This window comes from Chlorocebus sabaeus, chromosome X, assembly GCF_047675955.1.
Source record: "Chlorocebus sabaeus isolate Y175 chromosome X, mChlSab1.0.hap1, whole genome shotgun sequence".
Classification (NCBI taxonomy): Eukaryota; Metazoa; Chordata; class Mammalia; order Primates; family Cercopithecidae; genus Chlorocebus; species Chlorocebus sabaeus.
In genome coordinates, this window is record NC_132933.1 from 81,596,385 (window position 1) to 81,624,097 (window position 27,713).

Below are 27,713 nucleotides of genomic sequence, written 5' to 3' on the forward strand. Positions count from 1 at the left end.
GAGATCGAGACCATCCTGGCTAACACGGTGAAACCCCATCTCTACTAAAAATACAAAAAAAAAAATTAGCCGGGCGTGGTGGCAGGCGCCTGTAGTCCCAGCTACTCGGGAGGCTGAGGCAGGAGAATGGCGTGAACCCAGGAGGCGGAGCTTGCAGTGAGCTGAGATAGTGCCACTGCACTCCAGCCTGGGCGACAGAGCAAGACTCCGCCTCAAAAAAAAGAAAAAAAAAAAGAAAAAAAAAATATATATATATGTATTTTAAAAGGCCTATAATGCCCTTTTAACTCTCTTTTAAATCACTTTGAAAATCCTTGACCTAGAATTTTAGGCTCCTGTTAATCTAGCCACACTCTATTTAACTTTTTCGTCTTCTTTCTTCAACATAACCTCTGATATGTTACCAGTGCTTACAAGAGGACTAAGCTTGGAGAGACTCTGAAGAGAAGCATTTACTTTTTACTCTACATACTTCTGCATTTAATTTTTTTTCAGTGATAATATACTACTTTTGGAATTTAAAATGAAACAAAATAAATAAATTAAAACAACTTTTGCCCTAGTATCGCTCTCCCTAATCTTCCATACCCATCAAAATTAATTTCTCATTATTCAGATTTCCATTCAAATGTACAGGTGACACTTGAACAAGGGTTTTAACTGCACGGGTCCACTTATATGTGGATTTTCTTCTGCCTCTGCTACCCCTGAGATAGTAAGATCAACCCCTCATCTTCCTTCTCCTCCTCCTCCTCAGCCTACTCAATATGAAGACAATGATGAAGAACTTTATGATAACCCACTTCCACTTAATGAATAATAAATATATTTTCCCTTCCTTATGGCCTCACTCTGTTGCCCAGGCTGGAGCGCAATGCGACGATCACGGCTTACTGCAGCTTCGATCTCCTGGGCTCAGGTGATCCTCCCACCTTACCTTCCCAAGTAGCTGGGACTACAGGTGTGCGCTACCATGTCTGGCTAATTTTCTTGTATTTTTGTATGTTTCTGTAGAGTGGTTTTCGCCATGTTGTCCAGGCTGGTCTTGAACTAGGCACAAGCAATCTGCCCACCTCAGCCACCCAAAGTGCTAGGATTACAGGCATAAGCCACCATGCCCAGCCCCTTATGATTTTCTTAATAACATTTTTTTTTCTCTAGCCTACTTTATTGTAAGAATGTAGTATATAATACGCATAACATTCAACATATGTGTTAATTGACTATGTTATCAGTAAGGCTTCTGGTCAACAGTAGGCTATTAGTAGTTAAGTTTTTGGGAAGTCAAAAGTCGACTATGGGCTGGGGGCAGTGGCTCACGCATGTAATCCCAACACTTTGGGAGGCCGAGGCAGGTGGATCATGAGGTCAGGAGTTCAAGACCAACCTGGCCAACCCCGTCTCTACTAAAACTACAAAAATTCGCTGGGCGTGACGGCGGGCGCCTGTAATCCCAGCTACTCAGAAGGCTGAGGCAGGAGAATCACTTGAACCCGGGAGGCGGAGGTTGCAGTGAGCCGAGATTGCCCCACTGCACTCCAGCCTGGGCTACAGAGTTAGACTCCGTCTCAAAAAACAAACAAAAAAAAAGTCCACTATGTGGTGGCTGGGTGTGGTAGCTCACACCTGTAATCCCAGCACTTTGGGAGGCAGAGGTGGGAGGATAACTTGAGGTCAGGAGTTTGAGACCAGCCTGGGAAACACAGTGAAATCCCATCTCTACTAAAAATAAAAAAAATTAGCCAGGTGTGGTGGCACATGCCTGTAATCCCACCTACTTAGGAGGCTGAGGCATAAGAATTGCTGGAACTTAGGAGGCGGAGGTTGCAGTGAGCCAAGATCATGCCACTGCCTTCCAGCCTGGGCAACAGAGTGAGACTCTGTCTCAAAAAATAAATAAATAAATAAAAATTTTAAAAAAGAAGTCAAATGTAGGGAGTCAGTGCCCCAACCTTGCATTGTTCAAGGGTCAACTGGACTTCTTAACCTTCACATTTATGGTTAATTTTCAACTAGGGAACCAAGACAATTCAATGGGAGAAAGAATAGTCTTTTCAACAAATGGTACTGAGACAACTGGACATCCACATGCAAAAGCATAAGGTTGGACCCCTACTTCACATCACATACAAAAATTAATTGAAAATGAATCAATGACCTAAATGTAAGAGCTAAAAAACCGTATCACTTTTTTTGGAGACGGAGTTTTTGCTCTTTGTTGCCCAGGCTGGAGTGCAGTGGAGTGATCTCGGCTCACTGCAATCTCCACCTCCCGGGTTCAAGCGATTCTCCTGCCTCAGCCTCTTGAGTAGCTGGGATTACAGGCGTGTGCCACCACACCCAACTAATTTTTTGTAGTTTTAGTAGAGATGGGGTTTCATCATGTTGGCCAGGCTGGTCTCGAACTCCCTACCTCAGGTGATCCACCTGTCTCAGCCTTCCAAAGTGCAGGGATTATAGGCGTGAGCCGCCGTGCCCAGCCCTATATAACTCTTAGAAGAAAACATAGGGACAAATGTTCATGACCTTGGATTAGGTAATGGTTTCTTAGATATGACATCAAAAGTATAAGCAACCAAAGAAAAAAATAAACTGTATTTCAAATTAGCTGGGCATGGTGGCGAGCGTCTGTCGTCTTAGCTACTCGGCAGGAGAATCGCTTGAACCCACAAGGCAGAGGTTGCAGTGAGCTGAGATTGCACCACTGCACTCTCCAGCCTGGGCGACAGAGAGAGACTCTGTCTCTAAAAGAAAAAAAAAAAAAAAGGACTTCTTCCACGGAGTCTTCCCTTTTCACTACTGTCCACATTAACTTTTCCATTCTTTCAACCACAGTTCTTAAAAACTGTACTGCACAATTTAGCACTCAGTTAAACTACCTGATAATGTTTATTATTATTTCATGTAGACTGGTCTTGACTTGTCAGCCAGGTTGTTACTTTGTTGAGAGAAATGAGTAAGTCTTCTGCTTCTCAGATATTTCTAAACCACCTAACACATAACTGGGCGTATAGGAAGTATTCAGTAAATACCTGGTGGTTGTGAGGAATAGATTGAATGTGCATGTGCTTGTTTTCACAATGTGTGTTGAACACACAGTTGGGGGTAATAAATACAATCTTAGATAGTGAGGTGAGAGAATGACACTATGTGAAACTGAAGAATACAAGATTTATTTAAGGGAAAAAACAGCATGGTTTGGACAATTTTGTTCTCCCCTCCTTCAGCCTCCTGCTGCTCAATGACACCACATGGCCAACAATATCCTGGTCTCTAAGATTCTAAGGAATCATTGAGGTCCTATCTAGACATCAACTGTCTGGTCACTATTCCCCCATTGCTTCCTCCTCTTCCTCCTCCTCTGTCCAGCTCAGATCATCATCTGAATCGTCAGATTCTTCCTCATCCATCTCTAACACAACCCCTGCCCTAGCCTTCTTAGCTAGTGCATCAGGGTGCTCCAGCTGGGCCCAGGATCCTGGGTCAGCCTTGACCAGGGAGATTTCAACCCGAGATGGCATCAAGGAGACAGAGCTCTGCTCCACGTTTATGACCTGAGGAGGAGCAAAGGAAAACAGAAGAAAGACAGAATGAGGAAATCAAAGGCATTGGGGTCAGCGTAGAGTGGTGACAAATGAGAGAGAAAAAATTTTAAAATAAGGTAAGAAAAAAGACAAGGGAGGAATAAGACAATATAATAAGGGAGAGAGAGGAAAGAAATGAGAGATGAAAAGGGAGAAGGAAGAGGGGAGGGAAAGAGGAAAGTAGGAAGAGCAGGAGAGAGAGAGAAAATGAAAGCAAATGAAGAGAAAATCTCTATTTTCCTACTACAACTCCTTCCCTCAAGACACCCTCTATTCCAGTCTAGTCGCTCTTTCACCCCATCTGCCTCCCCCTCCTGTGCCCCCTGGTCTTCACTTACCCCCCAGAGCTTCATCTGTGCTTGGAACACACGGTTACCATCAAAGACAATGTGGACATGAAGCTGAGAGAAAAGAATTACAGGGGTAGTAACAAACCCAGAAGGTCAGAACAGGTCATTACGACAGATATCCAGGTCAGAGGTGTGATCCACAGATTGGCCAGACAGCCCTGACCTAATAGCTCTCCTTTCCTCTAAGGGTACTATAGAGCCTACAGGTTAACAGCATATGGCAACTCTGCCTGTGAGATTGTAGTATCACCCAATTCACTATCCTCCCATCCAACATCAGATCATTGCTCACCTCAGTTTGACTGGCCTTCACCCAGATAAACGCAGGAAGTGGAATCTGGCCATATACAGTCACCACTACTAAGGAATCTGTCTGGTGCCAATCATGGCGGCAAGATGCTGGGAGCTAAAGAGAAGATGTGAAATGTAGGTGGTAAGAATAAATTCTTAGCCCAAGGGGAGTTCTCATGATACATATGGAGAAGAGACAGAGAGTCTCAAAAAGATTAACACAACCTCATATTGCTAAGCCTCTGGGTTGTTGAGGGATAAGGAGCAGAATCTTATTTGGTCTGTACTAAAGGGAGAAGACAGGGAGCTTAGCTATGTGGTACAGAGAGGGAGGAGAATTTACCTCTGAGATTGGGTCCTAATCAAGAGTTCAGGAAAACTGGGGCTTACCTGCTTCCCCCAGTCATGTCTACCAACTCTGCACCCTGGCTGTGCCAAGAATGCCCCAAAATCCAGGGTCTGGATGCCACAACAGCTCCAAGACTTCATCCTGAAGTAGGAAGATAATTCAACTGAATTCTCTCACCCCCAGTATTTATCTTATGACCAAATATTAGGAGAAACCTGTCTCATAGCCCACCCAGTCCCCTCCCTCACCCCTCATGGAATCGGGGTGCTCCTGGGTGGTAGGTACATGGAGTAGCATCACTCTCAGGGCCTTGGTAAACCTAAGAAGGATAAAGTAGAACCAGGTCATTCTAAGGTATATCCCACTCAGCCTCATATCTATACCCAGTCATCCCTCAGCCATATGCTTGAGCCCCTCAAAACTCTCACTCACAGCATCACATCCTGGGTTCTGGCAGCTGGAACCAGTCCGGATCAGACTACTATCAAGTCCTGGGCAAGGGAAACAGAGTCAGGAACTTATCCATCCCCCCACTCAATTGGCACTTCCACTAAATTCCAGTCTATGAAGTTGATCTTACTAAAGACCCACCTACCTGCCCCAGGTTCCTGGTCTAATTCCTTCTGTTCCAATGCCATTTCCAGGGCTTGGGATATATTTAGCGGCAGCAGCTTCAGAGGCAACTCTGACCTAGGGGTTATGGGTGGTGATTTAGTTCTGACCCATTAGCTATGATTGCTAGCTCCAACACTCCCACCGATAGTAATGGAATTAAAGAAGCCTGGTGAAAGTGAGGCAGAGTTGGAGAGGTTGGGTAGCAACCCCATTGCCAATTTTCATCTCTGTGGACATCCCAAATACCTGAACCCTAGAGAAATCCCCAGCACTTCTCTTACCCATCTACTCAGTTGCTCTAAACCTAACCATTTTCTCTGCAGAACTGAGTCATATCCTCTTCCTCTTTTATTTAATCGTGGACCTAATATGACTTCCTTCTGTTGCTCTTATTATTCCCATAAAATTTGGGAAGTCTCCTGGCTGCCAATAATACATCCTTTTCTCGATAGGAGATTTATCTTAAAGTTCTTTTCTAGAAAGAGAAGTCATTCTCAACAATCCCTTTTGTGTTATATACTAAGGATGTATTTGTGAGGGGCTATCTACTCTGTTTTTTTTTGTTGTTGTTGTTGTTGGTTTTTTTTGAGACAGTCTCGCTTTGTTGCCCAGGCTGGAGTGCAGTGGCGCAATCTCGGCTCACTGCAAGCTCCACCTCCCAGGTTCACGTCATTCTCCTGCCTCAGCCTCCCGAGTAGCTGGGACTACAGGTGCCCGCCACCATGCCTGGCTAATTTTTTTGTATTTTTAGTAGAGACGGGGTTTCACTGTGTTAGCCAGAATGGTCTCAATCTCCTGACCTCATGATCCTCCCGCCTCAGCCTCCCAAAGTGCTGGGATTACAGGCGTGAGCCACCGCGCCCAGCCTTATCTACTCTGTTGATTCAGATATCTATCCCATCATCCCATACCACCTTAGAGAAAAGGGCGTTATTTCCAGACACAAATTTCCCCTTAGGCACAGGATATACACCATCCAAACCCTGACATCTGGCCCTCCTCACATCCCTGGTCCCTGGTTCCCAGCCCTCAATGACCCATTAATCACTCCTAGGAAGCTACATGAAAATAGGAAAAGTCCAGGGGCCTCCTCCTCTTTACTTGGGCCTCTCCCGGTGCAAGGTCTCTGCTGACTTTGGAATCACATTCAGAGGTTTTTGCTCCTGAAGTGAACTGCTTGTAGCAGGGCCTTCAGGTTGAGGGGCCTCAGGAAGCTTCTCAGCACAGTGTGGTCCCATAGTACAGCCCTAGTATAGATAAGGAGATAAGGATTAGGGATAGAATCCTTCTACTGGGGGCAGAATCCAAGTATGTAAATAATTTACCTTGATGTTTAAGAACTCAGAGAAATCTACAGTTCGCTTTCGGCAGCAGGACCAACCCTGATAACAAGAGACCCAGATCAGCTTAGCTTCCTGGGTATATCTCTTCTGGGAAATGCTCTTGCTAACCCCCCTTACCTACTCCTCACCTTAAGTGCATCATGGAAGATTGGGACCCCAGGGTGATGGCAACAGGAATCTGTGGACATCAGTACAAGTTATCAAGAAAGGGAAGATAACTATACCAAGTATAATTTTTCACCTCTTCCCCGGGTTTATATTTATGGTTTCTTCCCATATAACGTGAAAAACAAACAAAAACAAAAATGCATCCAAGGCTGTAAGATCACTTAGACCAATTAAACTAGGGCAGGTAGTTTCTTTCCCTGCTCCTCAAACATACTGCCCCCCAGCTGACCACTCCACAACACCCATGCACAGCCCCTGGCCAGGTCAGGATCATTTACTTACCAGGAAGGTTGGTATTAGGGTCAAAGTGCTGCCCACAGCCTTTGTTACGACAGAGTAGAGACATGGAAGCGTTGGTAGAATAATTACTGAAAGGGTATTTCAAGGAGTCTGGCTGCCGAATGGGGAACACCTCTTAGTCTGGAGGCTTTTAGATGCCTGGAAGGGCCAGCTGTTTCTATCTTTAGTTCAGGAGGCGTACACCTCCTAACATGGGCAAGGGAACTTCAACTGGTCTTTCCAGCCAATAGAAAAGAGCTCAGGGGCATTTTAGCTCTGAGGCTCAGGAAAAAAGGATCAGGCAGAGTAGGGCTTGGAACTTGGGTGAGGTCAGCTCACCACTACTGAGACAGTTTTAGATTCACCACGGCAATTCCAAGCCTTGGACACAGCAGCAGCTGCTAAGAAACAAACACCAATTTTGAGACTTCCCCCACCCCCAGCTCAATGAGGGTTAAGCCCATTTTCTGCCTCTTTCAAAGGGGGAGCTTTCCTCCATTATTACTTCCATATAGTGTCAACAGCACTAATCCTCACCGACCACTTCAGCCATTTGACGCATCTCACCCCCACCTCCCCATGTTTGTCTAAATGAATACTGTAATCAAAATGTCTAAAGGATTACCTTTATAGAGCCTACTGCTCATCTCCTAAGATAACTCCCCTCCCTCCTTTCCCCTTCAAAAACACCACAGAAAATTAAAAGGCTTAAAATGTATTTTAATAGGTTGATGCTGCATTACTGCTCCATTTCTCAGAAAAACTCCAAATATATCAGAGACAAATCAAACACAGTACACCAATGAAAAAAAAATGCACAGCGTGACTACCTAAGATAGGCGAGTCTAAGAGCTACTGTCAGACCTTCAGTATACAGCAACCCTGTTCCCAAGATTGTACTAGGCCTATCAAGAAAAGCTGTGAACAGCAACATCATAGACACAAAAGGGTCATTCCTGGGTGTCCTCACCCAAGAAAAAGATGGAGGCAAGTTAACACAAGATTTTTCTTTTTAAAGATATACTAAAATGAAAATCTCTAAGAGAAAATGTCTTCTTTAGGACATGAAGGGGTAATATATGGGATATAACAGAACCGTACGCACGTTGCCTGTGACCTTTGTGGACGTTTGCCTGAATTCTCACCTGGGAGTGAATGGAGCAATGGGGCTAAGGTCATTGGGGGATATTTGGTTTTTGTGGTGTATGTGGCAGTTTCTCTGGGACTGGGGGAGTGTAAGGATAAGAAAGCAAGTGAGGATGGGCACTGTGGCTCACCCCGTAATCCCAGCATTTTGGGAGGCCGAGGTGGATGGATCATGAGGTCAGGAGTTCAAGATCAGCCTGGACAAGCTTGAACCCGGGAGGCAGGCTGCAGTGAGCCGAGATCGTGCCAGTACAGTCCAGCCTGGGTGACAGAGTGACACTCTGTCTTGGGGGCGGGGCAAGGAAATGAAACAAGATGGACAAAAAAAAACGGAATGATCAAGATTAATGGACTCTAACTGGATCCACTTTGCCATGGTTTCCCCAGGCCCTCAACAATCACATTTGAGACTTCAGGAATGCACCACACAGAATTGATTAAACAATGTATCACACAGAATTGACTTGTTTAATACCACCCCTCCCTTGCCCTCTGCCTCCAGCATACTCCCTAGAGTAGTACAGGCAGGGCAGATCTAACTATTGGAAGGAATCCCTAATACTTTTCCAGGGTAGAATTCTGGCTAGTCCAAAAAGGGTCCTTCTTTTAAGGGTTTTGAGAAACTAGACACTGCAACTTATTAGTATCGGCGACGTTTGTTTGGAGCAAATTCAGCTCCAGGAGCTGCACGGTTGAATGCAGGAGGAGTTCCACCAATTGCCCCAATTCCTTCCATTGTAGCAGCCTGACCAAAGCGTTCAGTCGTTGGTGGGGTCTTAAAGAGAAAAAGAGAGCAACATTGTAACAGAGCCATTGCTGGAAGCTTCCCACCCATCTGTAGTCCCTCCACTGGAGGCTATTTCCATTCAACTATTCAAGGCTCCTGATGGTAGGTAGGAGTGGGTGATTAAGTCTGTTTAGAACTCTAGTGGATAACCCCAAAAGTGGTGGCATATGCCTGTAATCCCAGCTACTCAGGAGGCTGAGGCAGGAGAATCGCTTGAACCCGGGAGGCGGAGGTTGCAGTGAGCCAAGACTGCACCACTGCACTCCAGCCTAGGCGACAAAGAACAAAACTCCGTCTCAAAAAGAAAAAAAAGAAAAAACAATAAACCAAACTATCTAGTTTTGGCATCTTAACACCATAACCAAAACAACCTCAGGATTGCATGAGCCATGAAGTATTTGTATTCACAACTATTTTATATGATAATGCCTAGTCTTCATTGATTTCCCTTCAACAAACATAGTCAATCAGAGTGGCCAGACAGACGGTGGCATTTACTTAACTCCTAGATTAAGTATAGAGACCGAGTTTGCTCAAGATTCAAAAATAAAGACCTTGAGGTTACATTTAATGGATACCAGCAGTCCTAAAGACTGCTATCGGCCGGGCGCAGTGGCTCAAGCCTGTAATCCCAGCACTTTGGGAGGCCGAGACGAGCGGATCACGAGGTCAGGAGATCGAGACCATCCTGGCTAACACAGTGAAACCCCGTCTCTACTAAAAAATACAAAAAACTAGCCGGGCGAGGTGGTGGGCGCCTGTAGTCCCAGCTATTCGGGAGGCTGAGGCAGGAGAATGGTGTAAACCCGGGAGGCGGAGCTTGCAGTAAGCTGAGATCCGGCCACTGCACTCCAGCCCAGGCGACAGAGCGAGACTCCGTCTCAAAAAAAAAAAAAAAAAAAAAAAAAAAAAAAAAGACTGCTATCTAGGCCGGGCTTGGTGGCTCACGCCGGTAGTCTCCGCACTTTGGGATGCCGAGGTGGGCGGATCATTTGAGGTTAGGAGTTCGAGAATAGCCTGACCAACGTGGTAAAACTCGGTCTCCACTAAAAATACAAAATGATCTGGGCACAGTGGCGCATGCCTGAAATCCCAACTACTCAGGAGGCTGAGGCAGGAGAATCGCTTGAATCCAGGAGGCAAAGTTGCAGTGAGCCAAGATCATGCCATTGCACTCCAGCCTGGGCAACAAGAGGGAAACTCTGTCTCCAAAAAAAAAAAAAAAAAAGGTTGCTATCTGTAGCAAATTGAGGTAGGCCCCCAGGGGCTATGAAAGCAATGCCTATTCTCCTCCTACCACCATTTAGAATTACTGTTAAGGCCTTGCAGTTTATTACCAATCCCAAAGTTCCATCCGGCATCATAGTGGCAGGTCCTGGAGGAGCTGGGGTACCAGCTGGCACAGGAGCAGGGGGCATGGCACCTCTATTGTTTATGCCCATAGCACCTAAGGCAGAGTAGTAAGATCAGTACAAGGGATAAAGACTGTTAGTCTCTTTCTATGCCAAAGGAAACAATTCTACAAGACCTCTGAGCTAACACATGCACGTCACCCCCTTAAAGTAGGTAGCAAAAGCTACATAGTTCACCAGAGACCAAACAAAAAAGGAAATCAGAGCCATTAATCTCTTAAGTCCTTACCTCCCATAGCCATCTGACCCATCCGAATCTCCTGCTCTCTCTGAAAAACAAAAAATACTCAAGAAAGTCCAAGACAGCAGTGCATTCTACCACAATCCATCAAGGACCACACACTAAGGGAAGTAGATAGAGTGATAACACATCCAAAGAGCACTGAGACCAAGCTGAGGAGCACAACCCTTGCTAGTTGTGCAACAAATTCAAGGTCACAGAGCTACTAGGACACAAGCCAGAGCCTCCAGAGAGGTGAAAGGGGGAAGAGATTTCTTCTAAAGGTCCAACTTGTACAATTGCAAGGACAGCAGAGAACTAGCCAAGGTTGCATATCTCTTCCTATAGTGAGTCTAAACAGAATACAGCAGACCCAGTTTTTCATCCTATATTGCTTGTGAGGCAAGAACTCCTCTTTAAACCTTACCTCTCCTTATGAATTCTTTTTTCTAAAGGGTTACTTCACAACATGGGAAAAGTGGTCATAACCGATAACCTAGCAGACAATTCATGGTGAGTTTGTCTTATCACGACTGGCCTGGCACATCATGGGCACATGGGAGATATACCGCATCAGGGAAGGTTCCCTTGAATCCTTCCTGCTGTCGCCGCATCATTTCTTCTTGCTGCCGCCGCATCTCTTCTTCACGGCGCCTGCGCTCTTCCTCCTGCCTAGAGAGTCACCAATATATTTAAGATAGAGGCATTTCAGAACTTGAGTAGGTTAACAGGGGACTCGACCGAGCAGACCAGCCTACTGAAAACTATCACAGTTCACCAGGAAACTCACTGTTAAGTGTGCCCAGCCCTGAGGCAACCCCCAAAGAAACCTCATGAGACCAGTATTCAGCTTTCTTTTTAGCAGGTAACTTCTAGAACCATGGGCAGCTAAAACATCTCCAATCCAAAGAAAGAACCTGAGAAGCAGCCAGGAAATATTTGCCAACATATTTATAAATGCATGAGGTAGCATGGCAGTAGGAAAGAGGAATGAGACATTACCTTTTAGAGTTGTCAGAGAAAAAGGGTTCGAGAAAAGTTACCTGAGCTCCAGTTGCTTTCGTTTTTGCACCTCTTGGTTGTGCAGCTCTTCCATCCTCCGAAGTTCTTCTTGGCGCCTCATCAAATCTAAAGAAACAACAGACTTAAGGATATTCTTCACTGTCTTCATATAGATCTAATGACTTTCTTCAAATAAAGATCCAGAAAGCAAAGAGGATATAATTCCTTTGGAGCCACCTGTGGTGTCTAGATTCCAAAATGAAGTCAAACCTATCATTTCCTTCTTCACAGAATCCAGTATCTCTGCCACATCTCCAAATCTACTTATCTACCAAAATCAACGCAAAATATTTCAAAGTATAAAAGCAGAGATTTAGGCCTTTCTGCTAATTGATACAAAGAAACCCATTTAAAAATGTCATTTTGTCCTTTCAGCTTTAAAACTTATAGGCCTAGACTCACCCTGTCTCATTAGCATGACCTGGTGCTCATGGCGTGCAGCCTCCATCTCCATCTCCAGCTTCTCACGAGCCTCCTTGATGTTGCGGTCCACTTGGTCCTGCTGCTGCTTCTCCATCTCAATGAGTGCCTTCCAGCGCATGGCATACTCATACTCAAAGGAGCCAGGCTGTGCAAATCTGGGTGGCTGCTCTCGTTCCCTATAGGCAAGGTTCCTAGGTTACTAACTTTGTCCAGGATTACCCCAGCTAAGTATTGCATTCCTTGTGAGGACCAAGATAATGGCTGCCAGTGAACATGTGCAGCAAAGAAAGACCTGCCTCTTTTACATATCCCTTTATAAGCTTCCTTAAGAAGGAAACACCTAATAGGGAAATCTATCAAGACGGCATACTTGTGAAACTGCTGGTTTTTTATAACCAGCTTCTCTGGAAGTCCCTCTTCATCATCTAACTGGTCCATGGGCTCCACAGTCACAGGACGAGGAAATCTAGGAGAAAGAACGAAGTTCAGTGTTAAATCATACCCCACCAGGCTTCTTCTCTACACATATCACTGGCACAATGAATTAGCTAGGGCTCAGGATTGGGGATTGGACAAACACTTCTGAAGGAGTTTTTATACCTAATGACATCATAAAAAATTGGGGGTTGGGCCAGGGGCGGTGGCGCATGCCTGTAATCCCAGCACTTTGGGAGGACGAGGCAGGTGAATCACGAGGTCAGGAGTTCAAGACAAGCCTGGCCAACATGGTGAAACCCTGACTCTACTAAAAATACCAAAAATTAGCTGGGTGTAGTGGCGGACGTCTGTAATCCCAGCTACTCGGGAGGCTGAGGCAAGAGAATCGCTTGGACCCAGGAGGCAGAGGTTGAAATAAGCCAAGATTGTACCACTGCACTCCAGCCCGGAATACAGAGTGAGACTGTCTCAAAAAAAAAAAAAAAAAAAAAAGAAAATCTGGGGTTGATAGGAGAAATCAGGCCTCAGATCTCTGAATACAGTCTCAAAGATATTCCAAGTAGGTAGATGCAGTACTTAAGTACAGCCTGAACATCTACAGACAATCTGAGAAATGACTTGTGGTAAACACTAAGAGATACTGCATGCACAAATCAACTTTTCAGAGCTCTAAAACTTCAAAGTAAGGACAGACTTAACACTAATTAAATTAAAATGTACCGAGTGACTAAAAAGTTAATTTTCATAATCGTCATTCCACTTCTATTAATATAAGATTATAGCAAAAATCATATGAGAAAGCTCACTTAGTACCAAGTCTTTTTTTTTTTTTTTTGAAACAGAGTCTTGCTCTGTCGCCCAGGCTAGAGTGCAGTGGTGCTATCTCGGCTCACTGCAACCTCTGCCTCCCGGGTTCAAGCGATTTTCCTGCCTCAGCCTCCTGAGTAGCTGGGATCACAGGCGCCCACCACATTTTTGTATTTTTAGTACAGACGGGGTTTCACTACCTTGTCCAGGCTGGTCTCAAACTCAGGACCTCGTGATTTACTCGCCTCAGCCTCCTAAAGTGTTGGGATTACAGGCGTGAGCCACCGCACCCAGCCTAACATCAAAAGTCTTTTTTTTTTTTTGATACAGAGTCTTGTTCTGTCGCCCAGGCTGGAGTGCAGTGGCGCAATCTGCAAGCTCCGCCTCCCAGGTTCGTGCCATTCTCCTGCCTCAGCCTCCCGAGTAGCTGGGACTACAGGTGCCCACCACTATGCCCGGCTAATTTGTTGTATTTTTCAGTAAAGATGGGGTTTCACCGTGTTAGCCAGGATGGTCTCGATCTCCTTACCTCGTGATCCACCCACATCGGCCAAAAGTCTTTTTTTTTTTTTTTTTTGAGACAGAGTCTTGTTCTGTCGTCAGGCTGGGGTGCAGTAGCACAATCTCAGCTCACTGCAACCTCCGCCTTCCGGGTTCAAGTGATTCTCCTGCCTCAGCCTCCCGAGTAGCTGGGACTACCCGTGTGTGCCACCACACCCAACTAATTTTTGTATTTTTAGTAGAGACGGGCTTTCATCATGTTGGCCAGGATGGTCTTGATCTCCTCACCTTGTGATCTACCATGCCTGGCCTTTTATTTATTTATTTCTTTGAGGCAGTTTCACTCTGTTGCCCAGGTTGGAGTGCAGTGGCGTGATCTCAGATTGCTGCAACCTCTGCCTCCTGGGTTCAAGCGATTCTCCTGCCTCAGCCTCCCAAGTAGCTGGGACTACAGGCACATGCCACCATGCCTGGCTAATTTTTTGTATTTTTAGTAGAGACGGGGTTTCATCATGTTGGCCAGGCGGGTCTTGAACTCCTGACCTCGGGTGATCCGCCTGCCTCGGCCTCCCAAAGTGCTGGGATTACAGGTGTCAGCCACCATGCCCGGCTGACCAAAAGTCTTTAAACATAGAAACGTGGTTACTAGAGGCTAATTTTCCAGACCATGGAAGGAATTAGCAATCTAAGGTCTATGTCTGAAAATGACCCTCACTTACGTGGTTAGCAGGAAGGAGCCTTCACTGCATCTGTCCAGAGCTTTCCGAGCAGCTGGCTTCCCTGAGAACTCAACAATGCCTTTTCCTGAGGGCCTTCCTCGATCATCCACAATGACTACAGCCCTCTCTACCTGGCCAAACACAGAAAAGGCTTCTTCCAGCAGTTCGTTTGACACATACTGAGGAAGGTTTCGAACTGTAAGGGATGCACTATGGCAGGCAAAGCGCACACGCAGCTGCTTTCCACGGAGTGGCATATTGTCCAGCTCCACTTTGGCAATCTCCGCTAGGGTTCGTGTTTCCTAGGAAGCAGAGGAAAATTAGAATAACTCAGTTTGACAAAGAATACCTTAGCAGCCATCGACAGTCTAAAACAGTATAGTTCAATAACAAAGTATCTCCCCTGAAAAACTAACAACCATACAAAGAAACAGAAGTGAAAGAACTTAACTGTGTGCTTCAGCTCTTTGGCCACCCTAGTCTGCTTCTGATGGCCTTGCAATAAATCACATGTAATCCTAGAAGTTAATAACACTTAGGTGGTCGGTCATCAATTTCATAGGTATTATTCTCCCAAGTGACAACAGATCATCCAGAAAACAAAGACCATTGGCCGGGTACAGTGGCTCACGCCTGTAATGCCAGCATTTTGGGAGGCCGAGGTAGGTGAATACCTGGCTAATACAGTGAAACCTTGTCTCTACTAAAATACAAATAATTAGCTGGGTGCAGTAGAAAGCACCGGTAGTTCCAGCTACTCCAGAGGCTGAGGCAGGAAAATCGCCTGACCCCGGGAGGTGGAGGTTACAGTGAGCCAAGATCGCACCACCGCACTCCAGCCTGGGCAACAGAGTGAAACTCCATCTCAAAAAAAACAAAAACACAAAGACTACCCTAAAATCACCCAGAATATTTTAGTTTTTTTTTTCCGAGATAGAGTCTTGCTATTTCGCCCAGACTACAGTGCAGTGGAGCGATCTCAGCTCACTGCAACCTCTGCCTCCCAGGTTCAGGAGATTCTGCCTCAGCCTCCTGAGCAGGTGGGATTATAGGCGCTTACCACCATGTCCAGCTAATTTTTGTAGTTTTAGTAGAGACGGGGTTTCACCATGTTGGCCAGGCTTGTCTCAAACTCCTGACCTCAAGTGATCTGCCCACCTTGGCCTTCCAAAGTGCTGGGATTACAGGCATGAGCCACCGTGCTCATTCTAATTTTTGCTAGGTATGTACCAGAATCATGTATATCCTCCAAGAAGCCTCTTTGGAACCAGGAACCTTGATAGGATCCCTTTCATATTACTAAAGAGAAATCTGATACACAGAGAAAAATGACTTGCCTATATAGTACAGTTAGTGGCAGATGGGAATGAAAACCAGTTCTGACCACCCCATTCAGTGATCCTGCTGTCACATTATTCTCTTCCATTTATGGAGGTAGATAATGTCTAGAAATGTTTTCCTCTCATATACTTTCCCTAAATCGAAACAGATTTTAAAATAATGTCTACACTTACAAATGGTAAAGATGGTAAATTTTATGTTATGTTTGTTTTACCATCACTAATTTTTTTTTAAGAGACTGGGTCTCACTCTATCACCCAGGCCGAAGTGCAGTGATATGAGCATAGTTCACTGTAACCTCGAACTCCTAGGTTCAATCAACCCTCTCATCTTAGCCTAGTTGAGTAGTTAGGACTACAGACACACACCATGTCTGGCTAATTCAATTAAAAAAAAAATTTTAAAGATACAAATAAACCAGACACCGTGGTGCATATCTACTGTCCCAGCTACTCAGGAGGCTGAGGACAGAGAATTGCTTAAGCTCAGGAATTCAAGTCCAGCCAAGGCAACAAGATGAGACACCCATCTCTTGATCATGGGGGGACCAAATAGGGGAAGGGTATAGATAAAATAAAATTAACTACAACTTGATAATGACTAAAGCTATACAATGCACATGTGCAGGTTCATTATTATTCTGTCTACTTCTGTATGCTTGAAATTTCCCAATTAAAACAAAAGAGTTCCAGCCAGGTGTGGTGGCTCACGTCTGTAATCCCAGCACTTTGGGAGGCCAAGGTGGGTGGATCACCTGAGGTCAGGAGCTCAAGACCAGCCCGGCCAAAATGGTGAAACTCCATCTCTACCAAAAATACAAAAATTAGCCGGGCAAGGTGGCAGATGCCTGTAATCCCAGCTACTCAGGAGGCTGAGGCAGGAGAATCGTTTGAACCCAGGAGGTGGAGGTTGCAGTGAGCTGAGATCCCACTACTGCACACCAGCCTGGGTGACAAGAGTGATACTCCGTCTCAAAAGGGCATACTTTAACTCCAGTATCCTAGGCAAAAAAACCTGTTATCCTTGAAACAAAACCAATGAAGAAAAATTAAAATGTGTCATTTTGGTGGCTGTTTCATCAACAAGCTTTTAATGAACAAATCATCTGAGAATCATTTCCACTGCCTATTTTTGCATATCTATTCTTCTCCAGCTTCCCCACCTTTACATGCCTCAAAAGCCAACAGTTGCTCACCAAGCGGATAAAGCCAAATCCTTTATCCTTATGAATGAAGACTTCGCCTGCCTTTCCATATTTCTCAAATAGTTTCCTCATTTCTTCCTCGGTGATGTCGGGAGGAAGATTTCCCACAAAAAGACGGCTTCGTTGGGTGAAGGTCTTCTCTCCTGGTTTTCTAAAATTCTTCAGGTCAATAGTCAAGCCTTCATCTGAGAGAAGACACAGTCACTTAAAAGACTGGGGAAATAGAATTACAGTTGTATCCTCAAAGACCTATAATCATTGATAGATTAGGAAACATGAGAATAAACAAACAAAAATAAAATAAAAATAAAAACAAAAACAAAACCAAAACAAAGTAACGGTTCCATTTTCCTAATCTCTCACCAATTTTCATAACCTTAACAGTTCCCATTCTTTCAGGCTGGGGGCAACGGAATGATGAGTTATGAAAGAGTAATTCTTTATAGTAATCTCTGGAAATAAAGTTGGGATTGGTTCTAGTCTTAGAGGCACACAATTGGTACTCAAAACGGGAACATATACTTAAAGACTTTTCACAATGAGCTGGTACAGGCTCAAGGCTGTAAGTACAGTACTCAGTACCAGACTCCTCCATTTAAGCCTTAAAGACTTTTCTATATTCTTTTTAACTACCAGTCATCTGATGACTACCCCTAAGAACCACGCTGAGGTAAAACATGCAGACATCTGTTGAGCAGTAGAATGTGCCAACACAGCAAAGCAACTTGTACTCAACTGCTTTCATACATGTTTGCTCCTTGGTTTCGGAAAATCAGCCTTTTCCATCATAAGAAGTATTAAGAGATAAAGAGAAAAAAGAACAAAGGTGTGCCATAAAGGCCTATCTATTCCCTTATAAGCCCGAGAAACTAATATAAAAACCAAGAAACCATTCCCAGAGGGAATCTATTTCTACTCCATCACCTAGCATATACACACTTTGGCTGCTGGCCTGTTGCCCATTTGCAGGTATTGGTGGTGGTGGCGGCTGCTGCTGTTGCTGCTGGTGGTGCTGCTGCTGGTGGTGGTGTTGATGATGCTTTCTTGGAGTATGGTTTTGCTTCTCCAAGTTAAAAGTTTTATTACTCTGCATTTTTGCACCCTACAAAGAAAAAGTAGACTAATAAATAAATTCAGTACTAATAACACAATCAGCCACCTTCCTGATGAATTATATGTAATTCATCACCTTTGGTGCTCTGGCTTTTGCCAGAGGCAAACAATTGGTTACTTTGAACAACCATGACAAAGAAGAACAATTCAAAAATGTATCAGTGTTGTATATGGAAACTATGTTAAAAAAAAAAAATCTTGCGTTCTGGAGGTTACAAAATATAGCAAAAATGAAACAAAAAAGGAAAAAATAAAGAAAAAGGCCGGGTGCAGTGGCTCATGCCTATAATCCCAACACTTTGGGAGGCGGAGGTGGGAGGACTGCTTGAGTCCAGGAGTTTGAGATCAGCCTGGGCAACAAGGCTCATCTCTACCAAAAAAAAAATACAAAAATTAGCTGGGTGCGGTGGCACACGCCTGTGGTTCCAGGTACTTGGGAGGCTGAGGTGGGAGGATCACTTGAGCCCAGGAATTCAAGACCAGCCTAGACAATACCACGAGACCCCATCTCTACAAAAACATTTAAAAATGACCCAGGCAGGCTGGGTGCGTGGCTCAAGCCTGTAATCCTAGCACTTTGGGAGGCCGAGGTGGGTGGATCACCAGGTCAGGGGTTTGAGACAAGCCTGGCCAACATGGTGAAACCACATCTATACTAAAAATACAACAACTAGCCAGGCATGATAGCAGGTGCCTGTAATCCCAGCTACTTGGGAGGCTGAGTGAGACAGGAGAATTGCTTGAACCTGGGAGGCGGAGGTTGCAGTGAGCCGAGATCGCACCACGGTACTCCAGCCTGGTGACAAAGCGAGACTCCGTCTCCAAAAAACAAAAAAACACTACCCAGGCACAGTGGCACCATAGTCCCAGCTACTCAGGAGGCTGGAGCTGGAGGATCACTTGAGCCCAGGAGTTAGAGGCTGTAACAAGCCACGACTGTGCCACTGCACTCCAGCCTGGGCAACCGAGCAAGACCCTATCTGAAAAAAAATAAATAAAAACAAAAATCTAAAAACAACCAGGCATTAGCAGTTATACTGCACATAAAAACTAAATGAGTACTGGATGAGGACAGTTTATACTAGAATGGCTTAAGGAACTTCCCAGTTCAATACTATACATTAATAGAAAACTACTTTTCCAAAAGAATCTACTCTTAAAAACTGGCCCCATCACACATTCAGGCACACTATAAAAACAAAATGATTGAAATAGATTCTGGTTATCACAAGGACAAAGACTAGTAAAGTCTTATCTTCTCTGGCACCTACCAATCCTAGCCCACAGTACATACTGTGTAAGTAACAGTGGTACAAGTATGAGCTGTGAGGTTAGGCATCCTTAAGTTTGAATTGTGTTTCTCAATTGTGTACTACTTACTAGTAAATTATTCTGTACCTGTTTCTTCAGCTGTTCTAAAGGGGATGATAAAAATACCGCTCTCAAAGAGGCTATGAGAATAAACATGTGAAAATGCTGGCTCACTACTGGCATACAGTACACACTCTAAATATTTATTAATCACAACGGAAAGACAAATGACTACTAAAGCAATAAAAGCAAACATAAAAAGATAGGCCAGGCGAGACAGCTCATGCCTGTAATCCCAGCACTTCGGGAGGCCGAGGCCAGTGAATCAGCTGAGGTCAGGAGTGCAAGAACAACCTCACCAACATGGTGAAACCCCATCTCTACTAAAAATACAAAAATTTGAGTGGCGCGGTGACACATGCCTGTAATCCCAGTTACTCAGGAGGCTGAGGCAGAAGAATCACTTGAACCTGGAAGGCGGAGGCTGCAGTGAGCCGAGATTGTGCCACTGCACTCCAGCCTGGGCACAAGAGCGAAACTCTGTCTCAAAACAAAAACAAAAACAAGCAAACAAAAAAAATAAAAGGAGAAAAGATAAACAGGATGGGCACAGTGGCTCACATCTGTAATCCCAGCAATTTGGGAGGTCTAGATGGGAGGACTGCTTGGGCCCAGTAGTTAAGAGACCAGCCTGGACAACATAGTGACCCCATCTCTACAAAAAATATGTATAAAAAAATTAGGCATGATAGCACACTCATGTAGTCCCAGCTACTTGAGAGGCTGAGGCTGCAGTGAGCTGTGATCACGCCACTGTATTCCAGCCTGGGCAGGGAGAATGAGATCCTATCTCAAGAAAAATAAATAAATTAAAAAAAATAAAAATAATACAATGTTAAATTCTATCATTTAAAAATCAACATAAGATTAAAAAGAAAACAAGTGTTCTGTGTTCCCAAATGTTGAAATAAAAAAAAAAAAACAAGGCCAGCATGGTGGCTCAGGCCTGTAATCCCAGCACTTTGGAAGGCTGAGGCGGGAAGATGGCTTGAACCCGGGAGACCAGCATGGGCAACATAGCAAGACTCAGTCTCTATTTTAAAAAAAAAAAAAAAAGGGTAGGGGGGAGGGGAGTCCAGGTGCAGTGGCTCATGCCTGTAGTCCCAGCTATTTGGGAGGCTGAGGCTGGACAATCACTTGAGCCCAGGAAGAGGAGGTTGCAGTGAGGCAAATCATAACACTGCACTCCAGCCTAGGCAACAAAATGAGACCCTATCTCAAAAAAAATGAAAAAAATAGGCTGGGCGCGGCGGTTCATGCCTGTAATCCCAGTACTTTGGGGCGCTGAGGCAGACCAGATCACCTGAGGTCAGGAGTTTGAGACCAGCCTGGCCAACATGGTGAAACCCTGTCTCTACTAAAAATACAAAAAATTAGCCAGGTGTGGCAGTGTGCACCTGTAGTCTCAGCTACTTGTGAGGCTGAGGCAGGAGAACTGCTCAAACCCAGGAGGCCGAGATTGCAGTGAGCAGAGATGCTGCCATTGCACTCCAGCCTGTGCAGCGGAGTGAGACTTGGTCTCAAAAATAAACAGGCCGGGCGCGGTGGCTCACACCTGTAATCCTAGCACTTTGGGAGGCCAAGGTAGGAGGATCACCTGAGGTCGGGAATTCGAGACCAGCCTGGCCAACATGGTGAAACTCTGTCTCTACTAAACATACAAAAATTAGCCAGGCGTGGTGGCGCATGCCTGTAATCCCAGCTATTTGGCAGGATGAGGCAGGAGAATCGCTTGAACCTGGAAGGCGGAGGTTGCAGTGGACGGAGATCATGGCCATTGCACTCCAGCCTGGGCGACAGGAGCGAAACTCCATCTCAAAATAAATAAAAATAAATAAATAAATAAATAAATAAATAAAAATAAAGGAAAAAAACCACAAGATTATTGGTATAATCCAGACTGAATTCAAAAGTGGAGTTTTAAAAGGCAAATTTTCAAATTGATCAGGTTAACAAACTGAGGACAGTCTTCCTTATTCAAGGACGGTTCTCCAGGAATTAAAAGGACATCAAACCTAAATCCATTCCCTCAAACACAAGACGTTCTAGTAATAATTTAGCTGAAGGAAAGATGCAGAAAAGGACTTTTACGAGCATCGTATTAATACTATATGCTTCCTTTGAAATAAGAGAAAATTGGCTGGCTGCGGTGGCTCACACCTGTAATCCCAGCACTTTGGGAGGCTGAGGCAGGCAGATCACAAAGATCAAGAGCTCGAGACCAGCCTGGCCAACATGGTGAAACCTCATCTCTACTAAAAATACAAAAATTAGCCAGGCGTGGTGGTGGGTGCCTGTAGTCCCAGCTACTCAGGAGGCTGAGGCAAGATAATTGCTTGAACCCAGGAGGTGGAGGTTGCAGTGAGCTGAAATCACGCCACTGCACTCCAGCTTGGACGGCAGAGCAAGACTCCACTTCAAAAAATAAACAAATAAATAAAAATAAAGAAAATTAGGTAGGATACGGCGGCTCACGCCTGTAATTGCAGCACTTTGGGAGGTGGAAGTGGGTGGATCATTTTGAGGTCAGGAGTTCAAGACCAGCCTTGCCAACATAGTGAAACCCCGTTTCTCCTAAAAATACAAAAATCAGGCCAGGCGCAGTGGCTCATTCTTGTAATCCCTGCACTTTGGGAGGCCAAGGTGAGCGGATCATGAGGTCAGGAAGTTTTGAGACCAGCCTGGCCAACACAGTGAAATCCCATCTCTACTAAAAATACAAAAATTAGCTGGGAGTGGTGGTGGGTGCCTGTAATCCCAGCTATTCGAGAGGCTGAGGCAGGAGAATCGCTTGAACCCAGGAGGCGGAGGTTGCAGTGAGCCGAGATTGTGCCACTGCACTCCAGCCTGGGCGACAGACCTAGACTCCATCTCAAAAAATAAAATAAATAAATTAGCCAGGCATGGTGGTGTGCACCTGTAATCCCAGCTACTTGGGAGGCTGAAGTGGGAGGATCACTTGAACCCGGGAGAGAAAGATTGCAGTGAGCTGAGATCACACCACTGCACTCCAGCCTGGGCGACAGATTGAGACTATCTCAAAAACAAAACAAAATAAAACAAAACAAAAAACAAAAAATAAAATTGGCCAGGCGTGGTGGCTCACACCAGTAATCCCAACACTTTGGGAGGCTGAGGGTGGACTGCTTGAGGTCAGGAATTCAAGACCAGCCTGACCAACATGGTGAAACCCCATCTCTACCAAAAACACAAAAATTAGCTGGGCATGGTGGTGGGCACCTGTAATCCCAGCTACTCAGGAGGCTGAGGCAGGAGCATCACTTGAACCTGAGAGGCGGAGACTGCAGTAGGCCAAGATGGTGCCACTGCACTCCAGCCTGGGCAACAGACTGTCTCAAAACATAATAAACACAAAAAATTATATTTCTCAGATGAAAGAAATGTGGCACAGGCTTGATAACTACTGCTTTTGACGATGAGTATATGGGAATACTTTCATGTGTATAAAAACATTCCTAATCCATTTTATGTCACATCCCACCAAAACTGAAAACAACAATGCAATTACCAAATTCTGTATCCAAAAGTTTAGTAAGAGAACAGTTAACAAGAGCTATCAAGATGTTCATTCATAGTCTTTAATTCGGAAATTCTACTCCTGGAAATTTATCCTAATAATTTTAAAATTGAAAACTACACTCGTGAAAATGTTCATTGTAATGGCCTTTATGGTAACAAAATAATAAAAATGACTTAAATTTGCAAAACTAGGGGAAAGGTTTTCATGAAATTATGGTACATCTATATAATAGAATATTCACAGCATTAAAAATTATGAAGACCACATAAACACGAGTATGTCTGATACTCTAACGGGGAAAGGGTTTTTTTTTTAATTTTAAAGGTGTGAATATAGACAAGGAACAGAAGGTAGGCAAAAATGAAAACTGCATTGCTTGTAGGTTACTGATAATTTTTCAATTCACGATTTCATTCAAAAAATATTCAGTGAATGCCTACCATTTGCTAGGCACTATTCTAGATGGTTAGAGTGGATCAGTGAACAAAGCAGATTCTTGCCTACAGAGCTTACTTCTAGTGAGAGACAACATATATAAGTAAATTATATAGTACTTAAGAAGAGGTAATTGCTATGGGAAAATAAATTAAAACGGGGGAGAAAGGTAAAGTGGATAAGGAGTGGAAGGAGGCAGATGGTAATAAACCTCACAATATTTGACATTTCAGCCAAGATTTAAATTTTCACATTTATATCATTTAATCAATTTTGTTTCTCATTAATTTTATAAGGTATCAGAAATTACAATTTAAAATCCTATTTAAAAATTTTTAAACAGAAATTACAATCAGATACTTATTACAAAATGTATTAATATAGAAAATTTAGAAAAACCAAAATAAATAAAAATACAAATATAAAAATCCACAGACCTGCCACTAAAAATAGTCACTGTTAACATGTTAGTATATCCTTCTAATCATTAATTTAGGTTATTTGAAATGAGATATGATAAAAACTATTCTGTAACCTGTTTTTTCCACTTTATGATGTATCATAAACAGTTTTCACATCATTAAATCTTTTACGTTAATGGACACAGCATGCAGTTGTCAACCAAGTCCCTATTGTGTTGGACACCTGGGTTGCTTCTTATTTTTCACCATTATAATCAATGCTCATAGCTAAATCTTTGGACATATCCATGATTAAATATTCCTCCCACAATTTTCCATTCTTGCTTATTTAGACATACATTATCATTTTGGCAACTGATAATACACCCTTGTATATTCAGTTTCCTAATTTCTGCTAACGTCAACATAATTGTAATTTTTAATGACTAAAGTTCCCCAGGATGTACTAATTTAATTTACTAAACTACACCCTACTATAAGACATTTAGGTGGTTGTTTTTGGCTTTTCCTATTATAATGCTGCAGTAAATGTCTTCTGGCTTTCAGTTTTATTTTCATTTAATTATTTCCATAGGATAAATTCTTAAAAATAGAATCTACCCTGTGACCCTTGCCACATAGTGCAACATCGTTTTCTCAAAAAGTTGTAAGGATTTTAAATGCCACGAGCAGGTGTAGCAGTTTCACGGCAAATGAGATACCTTAAAAAAAAAAAAAAAAAAAAAAAGGAAATAGTGTTTTAAAAAATAAGATATAAAAGCCGGAAGTTAAAACACACGAAATCTAAAGTCCACCCTGGAAACAGCTGGGGATGGGGTAAGGTGGGCATCAGAATCAAATCTTTTCCTATTTGGGTTCCAGGTGTTACCTCTCCCCCTGGCCCCGGAGAGGCCCAAGATGGAATGTACTAGTGAAGACTGTCATACTGTATAAAGCACCCAGAACAGTGCCTACCAAGTAGCAAGTAGCTCGAGAAGTATTTCTTCCTATCACCTACTTCTCATGACCACCAATATAATTTGGAAATAAGTGCAGAGCCCTCTTCAGAGTAATAAATTCACTGTCGCCTAAATACTGGGCCTCTGAAAAGTGAACACAGCGCAAACATCAGCAGCAAAGATTTCTATCTACTTATGTGTTCCTGAGACTGATAATCCTGATGAAGAATTTTGAGAGAAAATACGTATTGCTGGTTAGAAAGACTAACTACTGGGCATGTTACAATTGAACAAATGTTTAGGTACAGGACCAAACACTACATCACACATATCTGAAATCTAAATCTGGTATAAATTTACGAGACTGAGATGGCCGCCTGGATGGCCAGCCTGAAAGCTGCAAAATGAAGTAAGGTCCTTTGCTAAGAGTTTCTTAGGACTTTTCATTTAATAACAAAGAAGGTGGACAAACACACAGTATAAATATAGCCAGGCCCCCCTCCCCACTAGAGTTGCCAGATTTAGCAAATAAAATACACAACCCACAATTAAATTTGAATTTCAAATTTAGTTGAAACTATGCAACGTATACTTAAAAATAATTGGTTGTGTATGTGAAATTCTAATTCAACTGGGTGCCCCGTGTTTTGTCTGGCAACCCTATCCTTTACACCTACCTCAACTTCGATTAAAGACAGCAAAGTGCCTCCCAGTTCTAACCTCGACTTCTCTGTTAAAAACACAAAGAAACGTGTCAGGTTATGGTAAGAGTTTCTCAATCTGGAAAATAAAATACTCGATGCGAAATCCATAAATGTAAGTTTCATTTTAAAAAGTGACGCTATATAAATGCGTCAAGGAGCCAGGCGGTAAGACTAGAAAAAGGGCATACAGAAATCAAACTACGAAAGCGGTGGGCTCTGGATATGCAGAGGAACTTTCCAGCTAAGAGTTTTGACAAAGAAATATCGCTCGAGGGGCCCCATTTGCCCATTCTGAATTAATGGCCTCGCGGGGCCGAGAGGAGGAGCGCCCGACAAAGCGCCTCCTCCTCCAACCAACCACGACTTCAGCGATCTCTCATAATAGACCCCACACCCTCGGGCCCAGAGCGGCTCAGAGGCCAGCAACTTACACTGACACGGGTAAGATTCGGAGATGAGTTGCACAAAGAAACGCGGCGGGAACGAAAACGGGGAAAGCCCGATGCGAAGCGAGTTAAGAGAGGTGGGCCCCCGCGGGTGGGCTGAGAAGGCAGTGTGGCGGCGGAGACAAGGCCTCAAGGGGCCTCGGAACCGCCATCCTCCCTCCAAACCTAGCTTCACCCTCGCCTCTTCTTTCGCTGATTGTTCCAAGAAATCCCACTACCCTCCCAAACAAGAACCAAGCCGTCCCAAAACTCACCCTCTACCGACTGCTCTCTCCTCGGAGTAACGGCGACGCTACACGGCCTCTCCCGTCCCGAGAAAAGAGCGCGCGACCGCCGGAAACGAGACGACGGAGCTCGGTGCCTCCCAGGGGTACAAAGTGGCGTTCTCGATTGGTTAGCTGAACTGCCAATCAAGGTTTATCTCCCGAGGCGGAATCATTTTTCCGCCATTTCTTAGATTCTATTGGCTGCCGAATGCCAAAGGCTTGCGTTCGTGTGAACGACAGATGGGGACAAAGAGCGAGGCTCTGTACCTAATGCGCATGTGCAAGCGGCCTGGCGCGTGAGACGGAAAAGGAAAGGGGGAGGGGGAAAAGGAAAAGGAGAGGAGCTGGGGCTGGGGGTCGGAAGGAGAGACATAAACGAACTAACTGAAAGACTCAAAGACTAAGTGGTGGGAGGGGGAAAGGAGAGGAGAAAATGGGAGAGGAAAGTGGAAAGAGGGAGAGGAAGGGGAGAAAATGCGCGCGTAGGCGTGCTCGGAGCCGTCCTGCACTGCGCCTGTGCAAGAAGCAAGAGTAACAATGTCATTGTATTCAATGTAATAGATTTGGCCTTTTCCTACTGAAAAAGTGCCCCGCCATGTTTCTTTTTTCACACTTCCTTTTTAGGGCTTGCATCCTGACACTACATACTTAATCAGATTTCTAGGTGCTTCTCCTGTTGCTGGGGCTGCTCATGAAACGCAAATGAAATAGTCAACTCTTTGGTCATGGTTACAGACGGGATGGGGGAGGAGGGGGTGCATCACACCTTAGTCTCTGCGTGATTACACAGAATTGTAACCAGCACCCTCATTTCCATGGTAACCAGAAAACTTAGCAGTCCAAACATCACTATTGTTCCTATGATTTACAGAGAGATTCAACAGGTGTCGTCATTGCCATGGATATGTTGTAGGCCTCTAGATCAGACTGTATATTCCATAGGAGGCCTATCAGTAACTAACCTTCATTGTTTCAGTAATGCCTAACTCGCCCTGCCCCCGTGGTTAACCGAGGACTACAAGGATCAATTGATAAGCATTTGTTGTTAATTCCCATTAATTAATTCACACTCAGGGTTGCAGGGTATCCCAGTGGGCGCCACCTTATGTGGGAACGCAATGATCTAGACTTGGGCTGTTCAATAGAACTGTCTGCAATGATGGAAAGGTCCTATGTCTGCTGTGTTCAATATGGCAGCTACTAACTATAAGTAGCCATTGAAATAGAACTAATGCAACTGAGAACCCGAATTTTAAATTCTGGCTGGGTGCAGTGCTCATGCCTGTAATCCCAGCACTTTGAGAGGCCGAGATGGGAGGATCGCTTAAGCCCAGGAGTTCGAGACCAGCCTGGGTAACACGGCGAAAAACCATCTCAAAAAAAAAAAAAAAAAGCAAAAATTAGCCTGTCATGGTGGAGCGTCCCTGTAGTCCCACCT

General features: G+C 44.2%; 2 protein-coding genes across 2 annotated transcripts; both read right to left on the reverse strand.

The window, feature by feature from the left end:
• Positions 1-2,931: 2,931 nt before the first annotated feature.
• ITGB1BP2 (integrin subunit beta 1 binding protein 2) lies at positions 2,932-7,592 on the reverse strand. The gene is made up of 11 exons (XM_007992032.3): positions 6,983-7,592; positions 6,661-6,710; positions 6,515-6,571; positions 6,291-6,436; positions 5,170-5,264; positions 5,007-5,065; positions 4,823-4,893; positions 4,616-4,715; positions 4,227-4,340; positions 3,923-3,985; positions 2,932-3,554 (listed from the first exon to the last, which is right to left on the reverse strand). Exons 1-11 carry the CDS (start codon positions 7,044-7,046, stop codon positions 3,327-3,329), a joined length of 1,047 nt encoding a protein of 348 aa, XP_007990223.1. The 5' UTR covers positions 7,047-7,592; the 3' UTR covers positions 2,932-3,326.
• An 86-nt stretch (positions 7,593-7,678) lies between these two features.
• On the reverse strand, positions 7,679-26,389 carry NONO (non-POU domain containing octamer binding). The gene is made up of 12 exons (XM_037988906.2): positions 26,264-26,389; positions 25,537-25,589; positions 17,979-18,141; positions 17,031-17,224; positions 14,495-14,796; positions 12,400-12,495; positions 12,009-12,205; positions 11,588-11,672; positions 11,114-11,216; positions 10,554-10,593; positions 10,250-10,359; positions 7,679-8,900 (listed from the first exon to the last, which is right to left on the reverse strand). Exons 3-12 carry the CDS (start codon positions 18,130-18,132, stop codon positions 8,766-8,768), a joined length of 1,416 nt encoding a protein of 471 aa, XP_037844834.1. The 5' UTR covers positions 18,133-18,141; positions 25,537-25,589; positions 26,264-26,389; the 3' UTR covers positions 7,679-8,765.
• Between the last annotated feature and the right edge of the window lie 1,324 nt (positions 26,390-27,713).